The sequence below is a fragment of the Molossus molossus genome, unplaced genomic scaffold (genome assembly GCF_014108415.1).
Source record: "Molossus molossus isolate mMolMol1 unplaced genomic scaffold, mMolMol1.p scaffold_m16_p_1, whole genome shotgun sequence".
NCBI classification, from domain to species: domain Eukaryota; kingdom Metazoa; phylum Chordata; class Mammalia; order Chiroptera; family Molossidae; genus Molossus; species Molossus molossus.
In genome coordinates, this window is record NW_023425344.1 from 1,284,141 (window position 1) to 1,310,323 (window position 26,183).

Here is a 26,183-nt window from a genome sequence, read left to right on the forward strand (position 1 = left end):
CTGTGGCCTGTCGCAGGGTCAACGTCAGCCTCCTTGTCTCTGGTCATATGTGACACCGTTCAGGCGTATCTGCTATCACCCATCTCCGCACCTCTCCCAGGCTCCAGGGCCAGAGCATGCTCCTTTCAAGGCCGTGGAGCCCTCCCCACAGAGATGTTGCAGGGCCCCAACCTGCCCTGGATGCTCCTTCCCCGACCAGCAAGCCACCTGCCCCAGCCAGCTCACCTCCAGGCTAGTGCGGAGCAGGGGTCCCTGACCCCCAGGCTAGTGCGGAGCAGGGGTCCCTGACCTCCAGGCTAGTGCGGGAGCAGAGGTCCCTGACCCCCAGGCTAGTGCGGGAGCAGGCTAGTGCGGGAGCAGGGGTCCCTGACCTCCAGGCTAATGGGAGAACAGGGGGTCCCTGACCTCCAGGCTAGTGCAGGAGCAGAGGTCCCTGACCCCCAGGCTAGTGCGGGAGCAGGGGTCCCTGACCTCCAGGCTAATGGGAGAGCAGGGGTCCCTGACCTCCAGGCTAGTGCGGGAGCAGGGGTCCCTGACCTCCAGGCTAGTGCGGGAGCAGGGGGTCCCTGACCTCCAGGCTAGTGCGGGAGCAGGGGTCCCTGACCTCCAGGCTAGTGCGAGAGCAGGGGTCCCTGACCTCCAGGCTAGTGCAGGAGCAGGGGGTCCCTGACCTCCAGGCTAGTGCGGGAGCAGGGGTCCCTGACCTCCAGGCTAGTGCGGGAGCAGGGGTCCCTTGCCTCCACATAACCAGAGCTCACCCACAGCTCCCTGTGTGGAGGTTGCCATGGGAGGCCTGTCCTGTGGGGCCCACGCAGGCTGGGGGTCAGGAGTGTGCCTGTGCCTCAGGAACAGCCACTTCCAGCACAGCCAAAGGCTTGGATCCCAGCACCTCCCTGCTCCTCATGCCCATCACCTCCCAAGTCTATGGAAGTCATTGAGTAGCTGGCCTGAGGTTGCTCCGCAGTGGCTAGGAGGACCATGTGTGCACCCTGGGAGCCGAGGAGGAGATGCTGGGATGGGACGTTACATGCCCAGAAGGCCTACATCTGGAGAACAGTTGTCTTCACAGAGCCTGTGGCCTGGGACAGAGAGGAGACATCCAGATGGGCCAGTGCTCCCCACGCACCTTCCAAGTCCCCGTCTTGGGTCTTGGCTGCAAGTTCAGAGGATGACAGGGTCTCCTGGCACAGGGCGCAGTCCTCCAAGGCCGCGTTCCGCAGGTTCTGGGTGACTGGAAGAGAAAGGGTGACCGCTGGGGTCCATGCTCCATCATCTGTCTGTTGCCAGTGCACCTGGGTGCTGCCAGCAGGGGTTTAGCTCCCCTAAACCCAAGCAACAGTCCCCCATCCTCCCGGGGAGCAAAGGGCAGGTGCTCTGTGATTTATCAGTCCCAGCCCTGTCATCTGCTCCCTTACCAAGATAGTCAGTTACGTGTGTGAGAGCATGCCCGTGTGAGTGTGTGCAGGTGTAAGTATGTGAGAGCATGCCCGTGTGAGTGTGTGCAGGTGTGTGTGTGTGAGAGCATGACCATGTGAGTGTGCAGGTGTGAGTGTGTGCAGGTGTGAGTGTGTGAGAGCAGGCCCGTGAGTGTGCAGGTGTAAGTATGTGAGAGCATGCCCGTGTGAGTGTGTGCAGGTGTGTGTGTGTGAGAGCATGACCATGTGAGTGTGCAGGGGTGAGTGTGTGCAGGTGTGAGTGTGTGAGAGGAGGCCCGTGTGAGTGTGCAGGTGTGAGTGTGTGAGAGCATGCCCGTGTGAGTGTGCAGGTGTGAGTGTGTGAGAGCAGGCCCGTGTGAGTGTGTGCAGGAGTGTGTGAGAGCACGCCCATATGAGTGTATGTAGGTGCATGTGTGAGAGCAGGCCCGTGTGAGTGTGCAGGTGTGAGAGCAGGCCCGTGTGTATGTGCAGGTGTGAGTGTGTGAGAGCAGGCCCGTGTGAGTGTGCAGGTGTGAGTGTGTGAGAACATGCCCATGTGTGTGTGCAGGTGTGAGTGTGTGAGAACATGCCCATGTGTGTGTGCAGGTGTGAGTGTGTGAGAGCAGGCCCATGTGTGTGTGCAGGTGCAGGTGTGAGAGCATGCCCATGTGAGTTGTCTATGTGTGCACATGTGAAAACATGCCTCTGTGTGTGTGTGTGTGCACGCACCAGGGGAGAGCATGTGGAGGGTGTGCTTGCAGGCCTGTGCTGTGTGGAGAGTGTCCAGGTGAGGCAGGTCCCTGACAGCCGCTCCCTCATCAAGACACAGGGCCTATGTCTTGGCCTCTGACACTGTGACCGAAGGAATTGGATAGAAGTGATGCTGTCACGTCTGGGACTTGGCTTTTTGAAGACAAGCACCGTCCCTCCAGCCTGAAGAGGCCGGTGACCTTGCAGGGGGAGGAGCAGCTGTGCCCTCTAGGGCAGGCGTGTGGTGTGGGGTGGCACCATGCTCCAGGCGTGGCCTCCAGGGGAGGCTCTGGGGCCTGTGGTGTGCGCCCCGGCTCCTGGCAGACAGCCACACTGCTGGGTGGCCATGGAGAGGGGTGCGGATCCGCAAGCCCACACACTGGGGTGCTGGACACCATGGTCATGTGACCACAGAGCCTGTCCCGAGCTGGCACTCACCCTTCTTCAGCTTTTCCTTGTCGTCCATTTCCGGCTTCGTGGCCATGACCTCAAAGAGGGTCTTGAGGATACTTCTCAGGTCACTGGCGTAGTTGGTCTGCAGCTGGTCAGCCACACCTGGGACAGAGGGACAAAGGGAAGGCGGGGGAGGCTGACCAGCTTGGGGACTCGGCGTGTCCTCAGATGGGTCAAGGCAGAAACAGCTGCCCAGCCTCGGAGACACTTCTTTGGCAGACGCAAAAGTTTGGGGTACATCTCACCCTTAGGGTCACAGCCACCACCACTACACAGTCCTGACCACTCAGCGGGGGATGATCTCAGAGCCCCGAATGGAACTGTGCCCCCCATGGCAAACCGCAGAGGGCTCCGCGTGGCTGGGCCCAGAGTTGGACCCTGCCGGGGGAGGTGCCGGACACCCAGGTCCTCTGCTCCGCTCCAGCCCCCAGACATTTCCTGGCAGGAAAACACTTCCCGTCGCCACAGGCAGGGGCTCCCCTCCCTCCAGAAGCCAGGGGGACTCAGCCTTCCCCAGGGAACAGCAATGCTAGCTCCACTTCCAGCAAAGCCAGGGGGAGCTGTGCGCACCCCACCAGCCCGCGCTGACACCACAGAGCCCAAGCTTCTGAAGGGTCTCTGTGCCAGCGGCGTGAGCACCCGCCAGGCACAGCGTCTCCTAAGCCTCGAAACCGACCACGTGGTCCATTCTGGCAGATGAGCAAACAGCTCGGAGCCCCCGAGACCCTTCTAGTCCCACCCCGCCCGGTCAGCGGTGCCCACGGGGCCCCGTGGCAGCGATCCGGCCCCTCCCCTGCAGCCCTGAGCAGAGGAGGCGCCAGGTAGGGGCAGAGCCCACTGCAGGGCAAGCACTGCCGAGCCCCTCCCGGGGGCGTGGGGGGCACTTCACACTTTGCATACTTCGAACCATGTGGATATGTACTCATTTAACACACACAAAATGAAAGGAGAATGTGAAAGAGATGCCCTTTTGCTCATGCCACTCTGGATCCCCTTGGGAGACAGCACCTCCCCCTCACCCTCTTGCTGTTGACCGTCCCGAGGGAGGGAAGGAAAAAGATTGGTCAGGATGTGCAGCAGAGTCTGAACCACAAGGGGAACAGGCCCTCCCTGTGGGCAGCCGAGGGGCCACTGCTGGTGGACCCTGGCAACAACTGAGGTGCTCCTCTCTGCTGGGCACATGGGTTCATCGTAGGGCTCGGGGACGGTGACGGGACAGAAGGCAAGCCCCCGGGCAGGGCCGGCGCCGTCAGCACCAGCAGCCAGCACCACCCACACCGCATCACATCATGACCGGGATTTCACCTGCAGCCAACCTCAGCCCCGCAGGCACAGCACAGCCCCCCGTGTCCACAAGCCCACAGGCCCACACGTGGCACCTGAAATGCAGACAAATAGGCGATGGATCAGGTCGTGGCTGCCGTGGAACCTGGATCGGATCTTCTCTCTTGTGGCCGCGGGGGCCGCCTCTGGCGTGGTCCTGTCCGAGGAGCAGGCCCGGGCCGTCGAGCCACTGCACAGAGAAGCACACAGGGTGGTTGGGTGGGCGGCGGGGCTTCTGGGCCCGAGAGCTCTGGGCTTGGACGCTCCCACACCACGCGCTGAGCGGCCCCTTCTTGCGGTCGCTTAACATTATGTCCCGACTTCCTCCTGTGGAAGGCTCGCCGCACCTGCTTAGAGTATCTGGTGGCCCTGATCCAGTGACCAGTGTCTCTACAGGAAACGGGAGAGGAGACACAGAAACACAGGAGAGGAGGCTGAGTGACTGGCACAGAGACAGGAGGGACACAGCCACCAGCCCAGGGACACTGGGGCCCGCGAGACTGGAAGCGGCGGGCAGGCTCCTCCCCAGCCTCCCAGGGGTGTCGCCCCAGCTTTCTGAGGCTGCGCTCGGGGGTCACCTGGCAGCTGCGACAGGGCCACAGTCCAGCCTGCACTAAGCTGGGGTGTCCCCTGTCCCGGCCCTGACCCTCTGACTCAATCCCTTCGCCTCCCGCCTCCCACTTGGGCTTGGCCCTGCCCCCCGGGAATGGCCGCCTGTCTTGTCTTGGCATCTCCTCCTGGCAGGTTCCCTTCCTGCTCCCGCTGCGGGTTCCTGGACGCGGAACCTGTTCTCTCCCCAGAATGCTCGCCACACGGTTTTAAGAGTTGTGCTGGCGGCCTGCACGACCTCCGCTTTCCCTTTTTGGGAGAAGCCGCTCCTTCCAGGCCACTGGCTCACCCAGGTCCTCAGAGGGGAGAGCTGCCTGGTGGGTGGCCCCTCGCACTGTGGGGGTGGCGCAGGGGGTGTAAACCGGCCAGGGACTTTGGAAAGACCATGGGGACCAGCTCAGTAAAGCGGGGGGGGGGGGGGCACACTCTGCTGCAGGCTTCGCAGGCCCCGCCCCCACCCCGCCCAGCCTCAGACACGGGCGCTGGATGTTCCAGCAGAACCTACAGGGACAGAAAGCGGAGAGTGGCCCGTCCTGAGGGGGCAGAGCTGGGGTGGGGGGCAGGGAGGTGGCTCACGGCGCAAAGCCCCTTAACCACAGCGGGGAAACGCAGAGCTGCCCAGCCTCTGACTGGGTCCATCCTCAAGGTGCAAAGCCGTTGTTGAGACGCCCCTGAGAATCCAGGCGACGGGCCAACACCACCAAGAGGCCGGAGCTGCCCGGGTTCCTTCCTGCAGTGAAGGGGTGTGCATTTTGTGGGCACACTCCAATGTAGTGACTGCATTCATGAGCATTTACCATTTCACAGGAACAAGAGGCTGGGGTGGGCTGGGTGTGCCAGCCGAGAGGACAGAAGGCCCCACCAGGGCCATAAAGACGAGAAGATGAGCTGCATCTCTCCCCTCCTGGCCCAGGGTTTCCGGCGGGGGGTTGGGGGGCTGAGTGAGGAAGGGGTGAGGCCAAATCCATTCAGTACCCCTCATCTCAGTAATAGCTTCACCCAGAAGAATTGACAGCAGGGACTCATACAGTCAGTGCTCACTTAACACCGTCCACAGGCTCCGCAACTTTAAGTGAAACAACGTGTAACGAAACCAGTTTTACTAGAGATGAACTGATATAAACGAGAGTTAGCTTCCTACGGCAACTCAACGTTATAGCAGAATGAAGATGAACAGAATGACGTTCTTCAGGGACCCGCTGGACACAAACGCTCGAAGCAGCCAAAAGGTGGGAGCAGCCCGAGCGTCCGGTGGTGGAGGAACAAACAAAACGTCGCCCACCCACACAAGGGGAACGGATTCAGCCTTGACAAAGAAGGAAATTCTGACACCTGTTACAACAGGTGAGCCCTGCGGAGGACATGCTGCGTGAGATTAGCCAGACACGAAGGACAGACGCGGGGATCCCACTCATGCGAGGTACTCAGAGTGGTCAGAAGCACAGGCAGAAAGAGCGGTGGTTCCCAGGGGAGGAGGGGCTGCCCCGGGACAGAGTTTCAGAAGATGGAAATGTTCGGGAAATAGACAGTGGTCACACAACACTGTGAATGGGCAGAAAGCTACTGAACTGTACACTTACAGACAGATAAATAGTGAATTTTATGTTCTACCTATTTTACCACAATTAAAAAGTGGGGGGAAAAGCCCGACCAACGTGGCTCAGTGGATTGAGCGTGTCCCATAGACTGCGAGGTCCCGGTTTGATTCCAGGTCAGGGCACGTGAACGGGGTTGCCGGCTTGGTCCCCAGTAGGGGGCGTGCAGGAGGCAGCCAATCAATGTTTCTCATCCATGTTTCTATCTCTCTCCCTCTCTCTCTCTAAAAATCAATAAAAACATGTATATATTTTTTAAAGTAGAAAACCAATATTTAGGACAAGGAGAAAACAGAGGAAAGAAACTGAGGTCTGTGTGGAAGAGGCTGGACTAGTTTGGCATTCAATATAGAGGTTGAGAGTGAATACATGCTAAAAAAAATGTTTAAAAAACAGTAAATACATATAAACCACCACTGAATTGTACACTTTGAAAGGGTGAACTTGGTGGTATATGTACTATGCAAGGTGGGGCAGAGGTAGGGTTACAGTTGTGAGTATGTAAAACACAGAGTTTACTCTTGTATTATCACATATTAATTATTGTATCATTTTTCCATATGAACAACTGTAAACCTACTTTTGTCCCACCCTGTCTGTCAATAAAGCTGTTATTTTAAAAAGTCAATTTATATTAAAATAGGGTAGCAATAAACAAACGAAAAATGAAATTAAGAAACAATCCTATTTGTAATGGTATCAAAAAGATTAAAATACCTGGAATAAATTTAACCAAAAAATGCGAGTTACACACTGAAAACTACAAAACACAATTGAAATAAATTAAGGAGACCTAAATAAATGGACAGGTAGCCCATGCTCACGGACTGAAAGGCAGTATTGTCAAGAAGGCAAACTCCCCAAATTGGTCCAGTGTAATCCATAAAGATACCAGCTACTCTTTTATCTATGCAGAAACTGACAAATTCATCCTAAAATCTATATGGAAATGCAAGAACCCAGAAAAGCCAAAATGATCTTGAAAAAGAAAAAAAAAACAAAGTTAGAGAATTCACACTGGTAATTTGCAATTTAATATGAAACTAAGGCCCTGGCCGGTTTGGCTCAGTGGTTAGAGCGTTGGCCTGCGGTCCAGAGGGACCCAGATTCGGTTCCCACTAAGGGCATGTACCTCGGTTGCAGTTTGTCCCCGGCCCTGGTTGGGTCATGCGGGTGGCAGCCACTCAATGTGTCCCTTTCACGTCGATGTTTCTCTCTCTCTCTCCTTCTCACTCTATCTGAACAAAAAATGGGAAAATGTCCTCCAGTGAGGATTAAAAAAAGAAACTAAGTAACCAAGACTGCCCCACTGGATAGACATCACAGTGGAACAGAACTGTGAGTCCAGGGATAAACTGATACATTTGTTTCATTTTATTTTTTTTTTTTGAGAGACACCCATGTGAGAGAGATACACCAACTGGTTGCCTCCCACAGGACCCCGACCAGGGCCAGAGACCGAACCATGACCTAGGTATGTGCCCTTCACCGGAATCACACCTGAGACTCTTTAGTCCACCGGTTGACACCAGTGCCCACACCGGCCAGGGCTAAACTGATGGATTTCCATCAAGAGTGCCAAGACCTTTCAACAAGGGAACAGTCCTGGGAAAACTGGATTTCCACAAGCAAAAGAATGAAGTTGGACCCTTACTTTACCTCACATACGAAAATGGACTCAAAATGGATCAAAAACCTAAATGTAAGAGCTAAAACTCTTAGAATAAATGTAAATCTTTGTGGCCTTGAATAAGGCAACAGTTTATTAGCTATGACATCAGAAGCACCGTGAACAAAAAACAGATAAACTGGACTTCTTCAAAATTAAAATCTTTTGTGCTTCAAAAACATAACAAAACACTTTTGTGCGTCAAAAGATAACATCAAGAAAAGCAAAAGACAGCCCACAGAATGGGAGAAAATTATGCAAATCATGTGTCTGATAAGAGAATAGCAACTGGAATATAGAAAGAACTCTCATAACTCAAGAATAAAAAGACAAATAATGCACAATGGGTTTGAATAGATGTTTTTCCAAAGAAGATACAAACAGTGAAAACACATGAAAAGATGCTCAACATTGTTAGTCATTTGGAAAACACAAATAAATCAAAATGACAACATGATTTCATTTCATAGCCATTAGGATGACTGCAGTAATTTTTTAGAAAAACACAGCAAACAGTCCTGGCCGGTTTGGCTCAGCGGTCAGAACATTGGCCCACGGACCAATGAGTCCTGGGTTTGATTTCAGTCAAGGGCACGTACCTCGGCTGCGGTTCATCCCCAGCCCTGGTTGGGGTTGCGCCGGAGGCAACCAGTCGATGTGTCTCTCTCACATCAATGTTTCTCTCTCTCTTCCTCCCTCCCATCTCCCATTCTCAGGTTAGGATTAAACACACACACACACACACACACACACACACACACACACAGAGCAAACAGCCCGGCCAATGTGCTCAGTGGATTGAGTGTATCCCATGGACTGAGAGGTCCCAGTTCTATTCCTGGTCCAGGTTGCAGGCTCCATCCCCAGTAGGGGGCATGCAGGAGGCAGCTGATCCATGTTTCTCTCTCACATCCATGTTTCTATCTCTCTCTAAAAAATAAAAAAACAAAACGTTTTTTAAAAAACCACACACACAGACAACAGCTCTTCCTCAGCACTGCTTATGGAGGTGGCAGCTGTCTCCTGCCTGGCACTGTGACTGCCCTCAGACCCCTCGTGAAACCCACGATCATCACAAAGAGGACCAAGAAGTTCATCCGGCACCAGTCATGGGGTGCGCAGAAGGGTAAAGGCCACACCCTGATGCCCAGCACCCGCTGTGGGGGCAACGAGAGCACAGAGCCCATGCTGCTCACTGGCTTTCGGAAGTTGCTGGCCCACAGCGCCAAGGAAGCCCTGCTGACGTGCGACCCGTGTCACTGTGCTCAGATCACTCACAGAGTGTCCTCAGAGCGCCGAGAACTGCTAGGCACAGAGCAGCCCAGCTGCCATCCGTCACCAACCCCAAAGCCAGGCTGAGCAGCGAAGAAAATGAATAGACAGCTTGTGGGCACATTGTATTTGTGTTCACAAAACCATAAAATTCTGCCGTCTGGCAAAGAAAAGGTGAGAACAGTGGTAGAGCTACGGAGAGACCAGACCCCTCGGACACCCCGGGGGGAACTGAGTGGGGTGCGGCCCCTTCGGCAGCCAGCCCAGCGGTTCCCGGATCCTGTGACCCAGCAGGCGAGGGAACTGAAAACACGTTCACAGGAAACGTGGCACGCGAAGGTCCAGAGCCGCGTGGTTCCCAGCAGCCCCAAAGCAGACGCAGCCCACCTGCCCCACAACCCGTAAACGCATAAACACACCAGGCAACGGAACTGGTCTTCAGCCCGGAAAGGGAGGGACCTGACTCCCGCCCCAGCGGGAAGAACCTGGAAAGTGTGGTGCTCAGTGAGAGCCAGCGGCAAAGGCCCACAGAGCACGATCCCATCTGAGACCCTGGGCCAGCGGAGTGGACTGACCGCCGCCAGGGGCTGAGGGGAGAGCGCGGGGGTGGGGGGGGTGCACACGTGTTTGCTTTGTGGGTGATGGAAATGGTCCGGAATCGGTCATGGTGACGCCTGCACAGCTTTGAATATACCCAAACCGCTGGTTGGTACACACACACACGCACACACAACAAGAGAACGTTTTCCTTGTAACCATCTAGAAAACTCATGTTCAAGAAACAGCCGGTCAGCGGGATGCGCGTCCCCGTGGCGGACGCAGTGGAGGGGTCGCGCCTGTGTGTCCCCCCTTTGGAGGGCAGAGGGTGAGGCTGCAGATGCTCAGCTTGTCGACGAGAAGGCAGCACCAGGTGGACAGACCGTCAAGGCGCAGCATCTCCTTCCATTTATTTGAATAGTAGAATGACGGACAAAGTACTGTTTTCCAGTGTCTTCTATGATCAAGTATTACTTTTGTGATCAGAAGAATAAATGTCATTTCGAGGAGAAACGCCCAGCCTGCGGCAGGGTCTATCCTAAGTGGGGTGAAGGGTGCCTCAGGCTCAGCCCTGCAGCCCCAGACCTCAGAGAAATGCCCGGAGGCTGGCACACGGCTCCTGGAGGACCCCGGGGAGGGCCCTGACGCTCCTGGAGAGCCGAGGGCTAAAGCCTGAGGTGACACACACTGAGACACAACCACGCAGACAGGCAGGGGGGAGACACCTGCTGCCTCACCTCGGAGAAGAGCCTGCTGCTGTGGGTGGGGCGGGGGTTCAGACGGGATGGGAGACTGGTCCTGGGCAGCACACTCCCTGAGGTGCTGCCCCAACAGAACAGATGAGGCAGGAAGAGCCAGGACTCCACCTGGGGCCTGGGCTTGGGTCCTGTCAGGTCTGCCAGTCCCTGGAGACTATGCGCATGGTGTTGTTGGGCACCAGGAGGCCCAGCGGCACTGCCCAGGCCACCCTTTTGGAAGGGCACTGATCTGTGGGCAGTTGCTACACAGACAGGGTGGGGGTGTGGAAGAGGGTCCCAGGGATGAGTCAGACCCTGCGTGTGCTCCCCAAGAGCCCAGTCTAGAGGGGAGCCGCACACATAACCGAGACAGAGCTGGGAGGTGCCCAGCGGGCTCGTGTCCAGGGTGAGAGGCTGAGACGCGGCCGGGGGGCAGCGAGCTGTGAGACGCTGAGGCTGGCGGGCAAGGGGCACCCGCCTCACCAAGGAGTCTGAGCTGACGGTCAGCTTCTGTGCTTCCCCCCAGCTTGTGGTCCTTGTCACCGCCGCCACACACAGCAGCACAAGCACAGCGGCACGAGGCCCTGCTGCCAGGCTGCCCTGGGTGTCAGCACAAGCACCCGTGGGCAGCAACGTGCTCACAGCTGTGGGTCAGACCAGCCTCTTCCCGCCTCCTTTGCTCTCCAGTCATTTCAAGTCTCCTTCTTGTGGCTGCAGTGCATGGCCCTGCCTTCCAGGGCAGACGACTCCCACCACCCTGTGACATCCCCTGGGGACAAGCACAGGCCAGCCCTCTCCAGAGAGAGCATCCTCAGGCAGGCACCGTCACCGTGGGAAGTGGCTGGAGTCACAGAGGGCACAAACAGGGACAGAGGCGGCTGGACCAGGAGGGCAGGCGCTGACCTGGGGACCATCAAATCACGACACTCACTGGGTGCTGTCAGCCTCTCCGTGACTGGGGGCAGCTGGCAGACATACGGGTGGCTCCTGGCGGGAATGCAGCCTGGCTGACCCCTGGAGCTCAGCCTGGCGACTCCAAGAAGAGAGCCACGTGCCACGCAGACACCTGGCCCGGGAAACCGTGACAGACCGCGTGGGCGTGGTGACTGGCTGTGCGGCAGAGCGGACCGACCGGGCTGGGCGAATGTAACCAGGTGACCAAGGGGAGGCGGATGGCCCCCCAAGCAGCCACTAACAGCCACGTCGCCTCCTGCGGCCCTCCCTCTGGGCTTGCTGCCCTCACCCTGGTGCCACCTGCCCCGCAGGCCCCCTGAAGGCCAGGCACCGCCCACGCCCCTCCTCTCAGCGAGGAGCCATGGGCAGGGGTGGTGGCCATGGTCTGGTTCCTCCGGGTACACAACCGGGCCCTGGGGCCTGCAGGCAGCCAGCTCTGGAGCGGCCCCCTGGTTGTTCCGGGAGCCTAACCCTAGCGCAGGCGCACTGTGCGTGCGCTCGGGAGAACCAGGCGCTGCCGAGGAGCACACGCACACGAGCGACAAGCCGGAGCACACGCACACGCGCGGTGCAAACCGAGGCAGCGGCCGCGTAAGCGGAGGATGGCCACCGGCCGGCGTCAGCCTCGCGGGCTCTCTGAGCAGAGGCTCGGCGGCTGGTGAGTAAGAGCAGCGGGTGAAGGTGACAGAGGGCGGCATCCTGGCCTTCCTGCTGCACCCCACTTGGCAATTTAAACCCTGTGAGGATGAGAGGAAGGCCTTGCTCCAGGGAAGTGGCTGTTCAGACAGGAATTCTCCTGGTCCCCGGGGTGGAAGAAGGTGACCCCTTGAGGCTGCTGCCAGCCCAAGTCCTGCCCCTCGCCCCCCCCCCCAAGCCTCCTGAGTACCATCAGTGCCTACTGGGCACACCCACTCGATCACAGAGCCCTGCTTCTGCCCGACTGGGGCTCCCCTGGTGCCCCAAGGAACCGGGAGTCGGGCAGGAAGAGGATGGCAGAACCAGGGGGCTGTAGCCCTCCCCGGGGACCTGCAGGAGGTGGGGATGCACTACAGCCAGGACTCTGCCAGCCCTATTCTCCTGGAGTTGCCCAGGAAGGTGGCACCCCAGCCACAAGTGCCCACACATCCCATGGCCGACGGGGCTAGGGACGCAGGTCCTCCGAGGGCGCCAGCCGGGTCCCTCCTGGGAGCTGGGCTGATGGCCACCAGCATGCCTTGTGTCTGCACTGGGCCGGGGAGGCCAGTTGCAGGGCAGGGATGGCGGGGAGAGAATCAGGGTGTGAGACGGGACGTGAGCCCCAGGGCCCCGCGCTCCAGACGCCCGGGGCCGCCTCATTACTGCTCGATCTGGGATGACTGCTCCCCAAGCAGCACCCTGCATCACATCCCTGAGCCCAAGGGACTCGGGGTGGGGGCACAAGACTTGAGGGTGGCTCTGAGGAGGGGCCCAGGGGTCTTGCAGGAAGCCCGAAAACCGGAGTCAGAGAGATGGAAGGGGTCGTCCAGACTGGGGCTCTGCGCCTATTTCTGAAGCAGGGATGATGATGAAGACATGGCCGCAGATTCTATGAGGCCATGGAGCAAAGCGTCCACGGGCTTTAGCAAAGGCAGCAAGTGAGGCCATACTGTGGTGACTCGGCGTAGAAGAGGCAAGGGGGGGCGTCATGGCAGAGAGGGAGGGGATGGCCCAAGGAACAAACGAGGAGAGTGCAGAGAGCACCCAGAAACTGGGGTGCAGAAGGAGAGCGGGGAGCCCTGATTCTGAGCAGAGGCACATCCCTGGCTCACAGGAGGAGGAGGAGTCAGGAGGATGGACCAGGGGCAAAGGACCATGCAGGTAAACCCTTCCACTCACTGAGCAGGAGGTGGCTGACTGAACAAACCTACAGCTAATAAATACATTCAAGCTGTAGATAAAAACCTTCCCATAAAGAGGGCTCCAGGCTCAGACAGCTTCACCGGGGAATTCTACCAAATATTTTAGGCAGAAATAATGCCAATTCTACAGACTCTTCCGGAACACTGTAGGAGTGGGGATGCTCCCGACCCACTCAGGACCTCAGGATCTCTCGCGGATACTCAAACCTGAGAGGGACATTGGAGAAAAGGAAACTACCATCCCACGTTCCTCGTGATCACATGCAAAATTCTTAACAGCGTTTTAGGAAATCGGAGCCAACATACATGGAAAGGACGCTACTTCATGGCCGTGAGGGTCATCCCAGGAATGCAAGTTTGGCTTCACATCTGAATAGCAATGAATGAAATGCATCACATGATAGACTATAAAACTGCTGTCTGGCCCTGGCTGGTTTGGCTCAGCGGTTAGAGCGTCGGCCTATGGTCCACAGAGACCCAGGTTCGGTTCCCGCTAAGGGCATGTACCTCGGTTGCAGTTTGTTCCTGGCCCTGGTTGGTTGTGCGGGTGGCAGCCACTCGATGTGTCCCTTTCACATCGATGTTTCTCTCTCTCTCTCTCTCCTCCTCTCTCTTCCTCCCACTCTACCTGAACAAAATATGGAAAAATGTCCTCGGGTGAGGATAAAAAAAAAAAAGAGCTGTCTGATCATCCCAAAAGACAGAGGACCCAATGTCTGTTCTTGATAAATACTCGCCAAACTGGGAAGAGAAGAGAACTCCCTGAACCCGAGAAACGCACCTGGGAAAGCCCAGCGGCCAACATCACACTCGTAGACACTGTGCTCTCCCTCTGAGAGCAGAGCAGGGCAAAGACACCCCACGCTTCCATCAGTGCCACCCTCGCCAGGCTCAAGTGCAAGACAAAGAAGTAAAAAGGACATCCAGTTCCAAAGAGGTGAAATTGGCTTTATTCACAGATAACACGTTCATCATGTAAAAAAAAATGTTAAAAAAAAACAACTACTGTAACTAATAAAGTGAGTTTAGCAAGGTTGCAGGAGACAAGATCAATATAAAAATTACTTATGTTGCTATATATTAGCAATGAACAACTGGAAATTTAAATGACAAAACAGGACCTACCAGTTACAGTAGCATCAAAAAATAGAAACTACTTAGGGATGAATATGACAAATGTGTAAGACTTCTGCAATAAAAACCATAAGCCCGGCTGGTGTGGTTCAGTGGTTGAGCGTTGACCCTGCACCAAGAGGTTACCAGTTTGATTTCCGGTCAGGGCACATGCCCAGCTTGTGGGCCTGATCCTCAGTGAGGGGCATGCAGGAGGCAGCCAATCGATGTTCTCCCTCATCGATGTTTCTATCTCTCTCTCCCTCTCCCTTCCTCTCTCTCTAAAATCAATTTAAAAAAATTAAAAAAAAAAAAACCTCACTTGAGGATATTAAAGAAAAATTAAAAACAAAACAAAACCATAAAACTTTGCTGAGGGTAATTAAAGACCTACATAAATGGAGAGATAAACTGTGTTCATGAACTGGAAGATTCAATATTATTTCATTGTTAATTTTCCCCAAATTGGTATATAGATTCAACATAATGCCAATAAATTCCTAACAGGCTTTAAAAAAAAAGAAAAAAGAAAAGATATTGACAACCTGGCTCTAAAATTCATATGTAATACACAGGGCCCAGAATAGCCCAAACAATTTTGAAAAAGAAGGAAAACGCCAGAGAGACTTACACGGCCTGACTTTATGGCTCAGTATAAAGCCACCACCATCAAGAGGGTGTGATGTAGACAAAAATGTCAGTGGAACAGGCCAGAGAGTTTCAAAATAAACCTGCATGATTTTTAAAAATGAATCCTCACCTGAGGATATTTTTTCCACTGATTTTTAGATAGAGTGAGAAGGACAGAGGGAGGGAGGGATCGAGGGAGGGAGGGACGGAGGGAGGGAGAGAGGGAGGGAGGGAGGGAGAGAGACATGGATATGAGAGAAACAAATCGATTGGTTGCCTCCTGAACAACCCTGATGGTGGCCAGGGATGGAACCTGCAACCCAGATACATGTCCTTGACTGGGAATCGAAACAGCAACCCTTTAGTCGTTGGCTGATACTCTAACCGCCGAGCCAAACTGGCCAGGGCGACCCAAATGACTTTTGACAAAGATGCAAAAGCAATCTAGTGGAGCAAGGATCCTCTTTTTTCAACAAATGGTGCCAGAATCGTTGTCTTTTCTTATGCAAAACAGAACTCAACTCTGATCCACACCTCACACCATAAATGAACTCAAAATGGATCATAGACCTAAGCGTATAAAGCTTCTGGAAGAAAACAGAGGGGAAATATATCTTTGTGACTTTGGGTTATAAAAATAGTTCTTAGATAGGGTACCCAAATCACAATCCACAGAGGAAGTGGATAAATTGGGCTTCCTCCAAATTCAGGACTTCTGCTCTTCACAGACACTCTCACCGCGAGAGGACAAGCCACAGACTGGAAATGAGGTCTGCAAAGCATTACCTGAGAAAGGACCTGTATCTAGAACCAGAGCTCTCGAAACTCCCTAAGGAAACAAACAGAAAGAAACAGCACAAGATGGGAACGGATGCTCCACCCAGGGCCCAGCCGGTGACAGGTGAGTGCACAGGAAGGTGTGAGCGCCCACCTGGCACCTTCCCAGCTTAGAACAGCAAGGAGAAGAGGAGCAACCTTACCAAGGGCTGCGGGGATGGGAAGGAACTGGGGCTCCCAGCTGCGCAGTGTGCTGTGGGCCAACTTGCTTCCGTGAAGCTGTTTAAACCAATATTGAACCACCAGTGTCACGGCTGTGCTTACATGTCCCTGTCTGACACTCACCCTCCTCTCAGAGAAGTGCCGCCAGGCCCCTGCCCTGCAAACCTGTCTAGGATCCCTGCCCTCAACCTGCTCTTCTGCTCGCCTCCCATGCCCTCTGCCCGGGCTGCCTCCTTGGCCCTGCCACCCTGGGCTCACCTCCTCCAGGTCTCAGGAATGTCACCGCCTGCGGGAGGCAGCCCCTCAGTCGCTCTCAGTGAAGGAGCCGCCCCACAGCCCAGCCCACAGGCACTCTCCATCTCAAGACAGCGCTCGTTCCTTCCTGGCTGAAGGACAGATGGGAAGGGGAGGGAAGGGGGACCACAGAGTTCTGCGGTGAGCTGTGGTGAAGACAGACAGCAGGGTGGGGTGGTGAGACCGCCTGAGACGCCAGGCTGCAGGGAGAGCTGAGTAAGGAACCAGGCCTGAGGGCTGGGTGGGATCATGAGGGTGGCAGGCCTGGGAGGCAAAGGGCCAGGATGGAGCTGTCCTGGGCGCCAGGGCTCAGCAGTCGCCCTGTAGTCACCACTGCCCCCAGCCAGGCTAGGCCTGTCCTGTCCAGCTCAGCAGCTGGCGGTGAGTTAGTCACAAAGACACTGGTGAGGCCCCTCTGAGAAGGGCAGCTTCCACCCCCGGGACCCCTGCCTACTGAGTGCCTGCTGTGTGGGGACACTCCACTTGGCCCTCCAGGGTTCTCACTGCCCCTCGTAGGGTTCTGAGGATGTGGACTTTAGTTATTCTGCTCGCCGAGGCTGCGAGGCTGGTGTCAGCAAGGGGCTCAGGCAATACCCTGCCCTGCCCTGTCCTCGGAGGTAAAGTAAAGACTGAGAAAGCAAGATAGCAAGGGATGTGGGGAGCAACAATCTTGAGTAACAGTGGTAATGACAGGTGGTAGTGATGGTGAGTAACAATCCTGAGCAATGGTGCTAATGACGGTGAGTAATAATCCTGAGTAATTGCGGTAATGACGGTGAGTAACAATCCTGAGCAACAACAGAAATGATGGAGAGTAATGATCCTGAGCAACAGTGGTAATGACAGCGAGTAATAAGCCTGAGTAACAGTGGTAATGATAGCAAGTAACAATCCTGAGTGACTGTGGTAATGACAGTGAGTAACAATCCTGAGTAAAGGTGGTAATGATGGTGAGTAACAATCCTGAGTAATGATGGTAGTGATGGTGGGTAATGATGGTAATGACGGTAACAATCCTGAGTAACAGTGGCAATGATGGTGAGTACCAATCCTGAGTAAAGGTGGTAATGATGGTGAGTACCAATCCTGAGTAACAGTAGCAATGATGGTGAGTGACAATCCTGAGTAACAGTAGCAATGATGGTGAGTGACAATCTTGAGTAAAGGTGGTAATGATGGTGAGTAACAATCCTGAGTAAAAGTGGTAATGATGGTGAGTAACAATCCTGAGTAAAGGTGGCAATAATGGTAAAAATGCTGAGTAATGATGGTAACAATCCTGAGTAACAGTGGCAATGATGGTGAGTAACAATCTTGAGTAAAGGTGGTAATGATGGTGAGTAACAATCCTGAGTAATGATGGTAATGATGGTGAGTAACAATCCTGAGTAATGATGGCAATGATGGTGAGTAACAATCCTGAGTAATGACGGTAATGATGGTGAGTAACAATCCTGAGTAACAGTGGTGATGATGGTGAGTGACAATCCTGAGTTACAGTAGTAGTGATGGTGAGTGACAATCCTGAGTAACAGAGGTAATGATGTAACAACGGCTGAGTGACAGCAGCAAACAGTGACAGTGAGTATTGAGGTCCTGTACAAGGTAAGACCGGGAATGAGATGAGAAAATCGCATGAGCACTCGGGTCCCCTCCAGACACCATGGAGCTGGGACTGTAGCCCATTTTGCAGATGACAAAATGGAGGCGGAGGGAGGTACATGACTACCCCCAGGTCAAACAGCCAGGCCACAGGCACCCTTGGTCCCCTGGGCCCGCCCTCCCACTGCATTCGAAGGTGCTCCCAAAACGGAAGGAAGTGCCAGAGCCAGAAGTTCCCCTGGAGATGTCCCCAATGTCAACTCTGCTACAGGCAGGCTCTGGAAGGCAGAGCACATGCCCAGAGTACACCACCGTTGAGGGCCGACGCTCAGAAGCCTGTGCCAAGGACAGCCCTTCCAGATTCCCACCATTCTGTCATTCTGTCCGAAATGACAGCCTGGAGGCCCCTAAACCAGAGCTGGGGTAGCCCTCTCATGTGCCAGGGGCTTCTGCCCTGCAGTCCCAATCTGATGCTGGAGATGGTCTCAGAAGACAAGACAGCCTGGCCCCCCGAAGCTGAGCACGACGGGTCAGGGTGCAGAGTGGTGGAGGCACAGGGGGGTGGGAGGAGCGGGGCGTGTTTCCTGCCCGGGGAGGAGGGCCAGCAGGTGCGTGGTCAGCCAGGGGAGTCGGAGGGCAGAGAGCCAGGGGTCTCTCCTGGCCCATGTAACTCACTGGTTGAGCGTCGACCCTGCACCAAGAGGTCGCCGGTTCGATTCCCGGCCAGGGCACATGCCCAGGTTGTGGGCCTGATCCCCAGTGGGGGGCGTGCAGGAGGTGGCTGATCGATGTTCCCTCTCATCAATGTTTCTATCTCTCTCCCTCTCCTTTCCTCTCTCTCTCAAATCAATGAAGGAAAAAAAAAATCAAAAGACCTCACTAAGTCAGACCAAAGGGCAGGGGAAGCGACCTGCAACCCGCAGCGCGTGGGGGGACGTGAGGTCAGCCAGGAGATCACAGAAAGCAGCCGGAGAACAGCAGGGCTTCGCGGATGGGCTCAGCGCACAGAAGTCAGGGGGCACAAGGGAGGAGCTGCTTCTGCTCTCAAGCTGGGAAAGCCTCCACAGCCAGGGGCGCAGGCCCCCGAGGACGCCCTCACCGCGGGCGGCAGAGCCACACCTCCACAGCTTTGCAGGGGTCACTCTGTCCCCAGCGCTGGTTCTAAGGATATAATCCAAGCACAGAGCCAGAAGGGCGCAGACCTCAAGGCTCACTGAACTCGGAAGACATGAAGCGGGCAAGTATAGAACAAATTAGCACATGTCCTATGACAGAGTCGAAGTCTATCAAAATCGTGGGTTTTCGTTGTTGTTGTTTTTATCCTCACCCGAGGATTTCTTTCTCTTTCTTCCTTTCTTCCTTTCTTTCTTTCTATAAAAAACATCTTACTTCATTTAAACGTCCACTGTGGTGGCAAATCCCAGAAGAAAATGCTATTTTTAGCAATATGTTTGACAAAGCTTATTGTTTGAATTTACGTTTAAACAGCTATTCTTGAGAGAAGGTAAGCAAATTCACCCCCATCAACTATCATATACACAGATCGCAAACCATAGTTTGCAGTTTTATTGCAGGTTCACCCCAAATACATCTTACGTCACCGCCCGAGTGGAGAAACAAACACAACAGAAAGGAAGCTGGAGGTTGAAGCGCCCATGTTCCCAACGCTCTGCTCACGACTCCGGTCCAAGGGTCACATTCTTTTTCAATGGAATTTATTGGGGTGACACTGGTTAATAAAGTTGCACAGGTTTCAGGTGTACAATTCCACAACACATTATCCGCATGTCGGGCGGCGCTTACCACCCCCAGCCGAGTCTCCTCGTAGGTCCCATTCCTCTGGCGGTGCCGGTTTCCCTGGAGGCGGCAGCAGCCCGGGCTAGGACCACTTCTTGGTGACGTCGAGGTGGCCGAGCTGGTCGGCCAGCAGCCTGTGCTGCGGGAACCTGGCCTCGCGGGCGGCCTTGATGGCCTGGAAGGCGGCCGCCCTGCGCACCCAGCGTGGCCGGACTCCTGCGCGGCGCTGAGCCAGGGCACCCTCAGCCAGTAGTGGTTCTCGCCTCGGTCTCCAGGCGGCGGACCCCGCTGCGCTGGGCGTGGAAGGACACGGTGTGCGGCTGCGGTGCTTCCCGACCCTCTGCCAGCCGGGGATGCGGTTGCGGCGCAGGAGCGCGGTCAGGAACGTGGCACCCGCAGACCCGCGCCTCGGGAATGTGACTCCCTCCGCACACCGGCGGACCACCGAGGACATTTCTCCGTTTTTTTGTTCAGATAGAGTGTAAGGGAGGGAGAGAAAAAGAGAGAGAGAGAGAAACATCGACGTGAAGGGACACATCGAGTGGCTGCCACCGGCACGACCCAACCAGGGCCGGGGACAAACTGCAACTAAGGTACGTGCCCTTAGCGGGAACCGAACCCGGGTCTCTCTGGACCACAGGCCGATGCTCTAACCTCTGAGTCAAACTGGCCAGGGCCAAAACTGTGTTTTCAAAGAGCTTTGTGGAGGAATAATTGTAAAATAATATTCGGTGAAAAAAATAAAAAACTGCTCACAGGATTTGGGATGGTTTTTATTTCCTTTCTCCATTCTCGTTTATGTTTCTATAAGTTTCCACAGTGAATGGAAACCGCATTATAATCAGAAAAAAGAGAGTCAGTGTTGCCCTAGCTGGTTTGGCTCAGTGGTTACAGCGTTGGCCCGCTGACCAAAGAGTCACGGGTTCAATTCTGGTCAAGGGCACGTACCTCGGTTGTGGTTCATCCCCTGGTTGGGGTCATGTGGGAAGCAACCAGTTGGTGTCTCTTTCACATCAATTTCTCTCTTTCTCTCCCTCCCTCCTATTCTATATGAAGATAAATGGGAAGATGTCTTCGGGTGAGGATTAATAAGAGTCAGTGTTCTTTTTTAAGAAGGCAGAAGGTTGGAAACACATCAGTAAAAGTCCAGAGAAAGGACAGATGCACTTGAGACAGACAAATTTCTGTTTTCTAGACAAGTGGCCGATTCTGCTGGCTTTGAGTATGGAAAGTTCTGGATAGTGAGGTGAGTCTAACAGGTACAATAAACTTTTAAAAAGAGCTAACTTGCCCTGGCCGGTTTGGCTCAGCGGTTAGAGCGTCGGCCTGTGGTCCCGAGAGACCCGGGTTCGGTTCCCGCTAAGGGCATGTACCTCGGTTGCAGTTTGTCCCCGGCCGTGGCTGGTCATGCGGGAGGCAGCCACTCGATGTGTCCCTTTCATGTCAATGTTTTTTTCTCTCTCTCTCCCTCCCACTCTACCTGAACAAAAAAATGGAAAAAATGTCCTCGGGTGAAGAAAAAAAAAAAAAAAAGCGCTAACTTTTTCCAAAAAGGCTCATCTGTGAGCTCTGAAGGGGTAAGAAAGAAAAGGAAGGCAGTAACGAGAAGCTGAGGACACAAGGTTCCAACCGGTCTGCCCAGTGCCAGGGCACTGGTGGAACTGGCTGCGGGCAGCGGGCTGAAGGTTGGGCCTGGGGAAGTGCCGCAGAGCGGCTTCTCCTGGCTGGACCCTCCTCCAGGACCTGTGCAGCCCGCCCGTCCACCTGGGCGCCCTGTCCTGCTTGACGTGGAAAACATGCTCCGTGTGTCCTTAGGGCAAGCAGAGCCCCGGCACAGCCCCGTGGTCTCTGAGGCACCGGCTCAGAGCGCGGCACAGGGTCTGAGGCTGGTCCTGTCTGCCTCGTGCACGGGCCAGGAGCTGGTGAGCACAGGCCACGCAGCGCAGGGGCCGCAGGAGCACCTGCTGGAGAGGTGAGCCTCTGGGTCAGATCGGGACAGCTCATCACTCCGAGGACAGTGAGCACAATGTCACGGGCAGCACAGGCGCACGCCGCAGGCCCCCCAAGCTGAGGCACACACCAGGCTCTCCAGTCTGTCCATCTGCCAGGTGTGGGTAACCTAACAAAGCCAATCAGGCTCCAGGCATCTCGCCGTTTGAGCTTTGGTGACGTGTGTGCCTGTCTGTTTTACCAGATCAGCTTGGTCCCCTCTGTCTCAGTGTTCTTCAGGCTCGGTGAGGTCAGGCCGCCCATCCTGGTCCCAGCTGGGTCTCTGGAGCCTCCTTCAGCCACAGGAACCAGCCTGTGATGTGACTGATGCTGTGCTGTGTGCCGGGCCCATGGATGGCACAGCGCCACCTGCTGACTGATTCCCAGCTGCCCTGGGGCAGTGCCGGCCCGGGAACCGCTGTCCAAGGTCCTGAGCCAAACAGGGCTGTGCTGAGAGCCTGGCCACCTGCCACATTTCTCCTTCCTCAGACCCGCTGCGCCTTCTAGAAATCCTGGAGGTGTCTCTCAAGGCCCCGTGGGGTTCTCTTTCCTTTCTCAGCTTGGCTTCAGCATGAGTGCTAAGCCAAAGAGGCCTGGGCAGCTGACGGCGTGACGTGCACAGGCAGTGCCCACAGCAGGACGTGTCAGGAAAGCAGGAGAGGAATCCAGACAGAGCAGGTGTCCACTGGCTGTCACCTGAACACACAGCAAAAAAAGTGGGTGCGGGTAAAAAATGGAAACCCACAGACCCCGTCAAAAAAAGTGTAATATTTTCTCATCAGCCTTGCAGAAAAGCGACGCACTTACCCATCGACGGGGCCACAGAGCCAGAGACCCTGGGGAAGGAGCCGTCCAGTTGGCTGTGGACAAAAGCTTGTTCCACCAGATGTGGCTAGGCTTGCATCTCACACCTCTAGAAATTACCATGGGAGGCCTCCAAGCTAGCTCAGCAAAGCACAGCAGAGAGGAGTGTTTGCAAGACGAGGTCCTTTGCCAAAGGACAGGAGGGAAAAGCATGTGTGTGCGTGCTTGTGGATGTGTGTGCATGCATGTGGGTGTGTGCATGCATGTGGGTGTGTGCGTGCATGTGGGTGCGTATGCGTGCATGTGGGTGTGTGTGTGTGCATGTGGGTGCATGTGCATCACTGCTTCTATTTTTAAAATTGAAAGAGAAGCTATGAAAATTTAAAACCGTTACTTTAAGAGAGGGTGAGAAAGAGGTGAAGGGACAGAATTCTCCGGTTATGTCTCACTCTGTAGACCCGATGAGGAACCACACAGACGTTTCCCCGGAGTATCAGCGAGACCCAGGGCCCATGCCGTGCCCACACATCAAATGCTGCAGGGAACAGAAGCACCTCCTGGGGGTGAGCTGCGCCTGACCTCAGGCAGAGCGGTTTAGGTGAGTTCCAGTGGGAGTGCTCTACAGAAAACTTCAAAATGTCTTATAAGGATCACAGGTGTTGGTGAGGATGTGGAGAAATGAACCCTCAGGCAGGACGGCGGGAAACAGGCGACGGCACCTCAGAAATCTCAACCAGTGACCCAGCAATTCCTGGATGTAAACACCAAAGAAGTGGAAACATGACCACACAAAAACCTGTCCCCAGATGTCCACAGCAGCACCGTTACCAACTGCCAGAAGGTGGGACCAGCACATGCACACCCACGTGCACACACGCACAGGCCTCGACAGACTGATGGGTGAACAAAACGTGGTCCACCTTACACGGAATATTACTCAGCCATGAAAAGGAAGGTGGGGCCGGTGTTTGCTACGACATAGATGAGCTCAGTAGGATGCCAGACACCAAAAGTCACACATTGTGTGATTCTTTCTATATGACATGTCCAGAACAGGCCACTCTGTGCAGCCAGAAAATAGATTAGCGGGTGCGAGGGGCTGGCGAGGGGTGGGGAGTGACTGCAGACCCCACCAGGAAAGGCGGCCGTGGCACAAAGGCTGTGTGGACCAGGCCGCAAACATGGGAGCTTTCATGGGAGGAGAGAGGAGAGGCCCCAACTTGCACAGGGTCCTAGCCAGCTCCTCGCACACATTCTGGGAGGACAAGGCCAAACAGGAGGAGGCAGAGGCTGCACAGCCCAGCAATGCCTGCCTTGCACCCAGAGATCTCTTCCCCCTGGTGTGAAGATCCCTCCCGGGCCTGACCCCGTTGACCACCCTCTGTGCCCAGCCTGGCAGGGGGCCTTGCCGGGTATCCAGACTGAGCAGCCTCCCTTCCCCACCCCTCCCCACCTCCTTGACGTGGCCGAGGCCCGGGTGGGAGCCCGGAAAGGCAGGGCCCTGGCGAAAGGACCACCGGTGGGGACCATACAATGGCTGAGCCCCGCACTCTGCCCGATGTCAAGGACTGAGCGGGCACTGGCTGGCTGAATCTGCCTCATTCCAGGAAAGTGGGGTGTGGGAGCAATGAAACTGAGAGAAGCTCGAAGTCTAAGGAGATGCACAGGGGCCAGGGGCTCACCTCCCCTGGTCAGGACCTCTAGGGGAGAGAGGAGCACCCGGGGAGGAGGGCAGTGCCCGAGAATCTGCCCAAGGGTGGTCTCGGGACCTGAGGCGCCCAGGGCTCTGAACCCATTGCTGAGGTCTGTGCAGTCCACGGGAGCCGAGTGGCCCTGTGGTCAGGTGGGTGCCAGGTGGTCAGCAAGACAAAGCCATGCCACCCACGCACGGGTCACACCAGGGCCAGGACGGGCCACTGCGGCAGAAGGGGGCAGGCCAAGTGCTTGACGCTGAGCCACCACCTGAGAGGTGCCGGCACCGTAGGGGCCCACTGGGGACAGTTTTGGGCTCGATGCCTCCCCTCGGCCCAGGAGGTCCTGACAGGAGCCGCGTGACCGCCTGCAGCATCGATACCCCACGACGCCCCCACCGCGACACACCACACACCTGAGAGGCCCCAAGGCCAACAGCACGCCCCAGGTGCAAAGTCAGAGGACGAGTCCCGTGGCCAGAGGCTCTTACCTGGGGCCCGACGGGCTCCGACTCCCCTCCCCGGCCCCCGAGGGCTGCCCGTCCTCTTGCTGGGCAGCCTCAGGCTCCTCTTGCTCATGTGGCCTGTCCGCTGTGTCCGCCAGGGGCCCTGAGGTGGGTGCCAGGCACTTGTTGGGAGCAGGAGCTTTGGGCTCCTGCCTGTTGGGGGTGTCTTCTGAGGGCAGAGGGGCCGGGGTGCCCGCGGGCAGCGCCTCCGGGGCAGGCCGAGCCTCCTCCAGTCTCTCGGCCCTGCCCTTGGCCGAACCCGAGCCCGCGTAGGAGGCGCTGATGACGCCACCCGGGCTGCACTTGTCCCGCAGACGCTCGGCCGCGTCCTCCCTGCCGCCCCCACAGCCCCCACAGCACACGCAGGAGTTAAGGAGGCAGTTGGTGGCCACGGCACTCAGTTTGTGGGAGCTGCCCTCCGTCCCCTCAGCCACGGGCTCCGATGGGGACGCATCGTTCCCAGAGGCTTCCTGAGCAGAGACGGAACCGTCCAGGGGAGCGGGTGACTTGGGATTGAAGATGACCGTCGCCGAGAGCTTCATGCCCCCCGTCCGGTGGGCAATCAGCTCGGCTGTCTCAGCATCGTCCACCGTCACCTCCCAGCCGTCCAGGTGCAGCTGCGAGTCCAGGCAGCTGCAGGAGTTGGGGCCCACCGCCCACACCTTGCTATCTGGGTCCTGGATGTTGTTGTTATTGCTCAAGTCTCCCTCTTCCTGCGGGGTGTCGGGCATTCGGACCCCTGCCTCCCTGCCCTGCCCACCCTCCTGGTCAGCCGGGGTGCTGCCTGTCCACACAGATGGGCTGCCTGGGGCCTCTGCTGCCCCCTCCACGTCGTCCATGAAGAACACCCGTCCCTCCTCCTCCTGGTCGCTGCCCGGCTGCAGCAGCCCACTGCCGGGGGAGGCCTGCCCCCGGGGGCTGCCCTCGGTGCCCAGCCTGCGTGCGGGGGACTGGCAGGCGCTGGGCGGAGACAGCAGGGAGGACATCTCGTCCCCGGCCCGGTGCACCATGCGGGTGAGCTGCTCCAGCTCCTGGTCGTCATACTGCATGGAGCAGGCCAGCTCCGCCTCCGGGTTCTTGGCCTCAGTGGCCGAGAGCAGCTCCTCCGAGGGCAGGGGGCTGGGGAAGGCGGGTGCCATGGCAGGGGGCCCCGGCACGTCTGCCCGGATGGGGAACTCCACGTCCTGGGAAATGCAGAGGTTCCGCTCCAGAGTGTGCAGCTCGTCCTCCGTCAGGGTCCGCAGCAGATCCCTGTGAGGGGCAAGCACAGGAGTGAAGGGCCAAGGCCACACGGCCCACCGGCCCACCGCGAGCGGACACAGTGCCCCGAGCCTGCGCCAGCAGGGGGCAGTGCGGCACCGACCACGCGAGGTTGGTTCACACACGTTTCCTCCGCAGGAAGTGAGCCCTGCTCCAGAGGGGAGGTTTCCTTCTTAACAAGGGAGGTTCTGAACCCACTCACTGAAAACAAGAAAGACCAGTCCTCAGGGATGCGGTAACTGCATTAGTAGAAACATCTAGGAGTGAAAAAGGGTGTTGGCTTCCATCTAGACCGTCTTGTGTTTGT

General features: G+C 56.3%; 1 protein-coding gene across 2 annotated transcripts in view; it reads right to left on the reverse strand.

The window, feature by feature from the left end:
- The window catches only part of ZFYVE28 (zinc finger FYVE-type containing 28), a 43,920-nt gene that overhangs the window by 2,116 nt on the left and 15,621 nt on the right, over positions 1 to 26,183 (reverse strand). For both annotated transcript variants that reach the window (XM_036273903.1, XM_036273896.1), the window contains 6 exons: positions 24,703 to 25,867; positions 16,453 to 16,464; positions 8,998 to 9,053; positions 3,998 to 4,176; positions 2,604 to 2,720; positions 1,127 to 1,231 (listed from right to left, as the gene is read on the reverse strand). In XM_036273903.1, the coding sequence (XP_036129796.1) occupies positions 1,127 to 1,231; positions 2,604 to 2,720; positions 3,998 to 4,176; positions 8,998 to 9,053; positions 16,453 to 16,464; positions 24,703 to 25,867 (1,634 nt within the window). The remainder of the gene's footprint in view (positions 1 to 1,126; positions 1,232 to 2,603; positions 2,721 to 3,997; positions 4,177 to 8,997; positions 9,054 to 16,452; positions 16,465 to 24,702; positions 25,868 to 26,183) is intronic.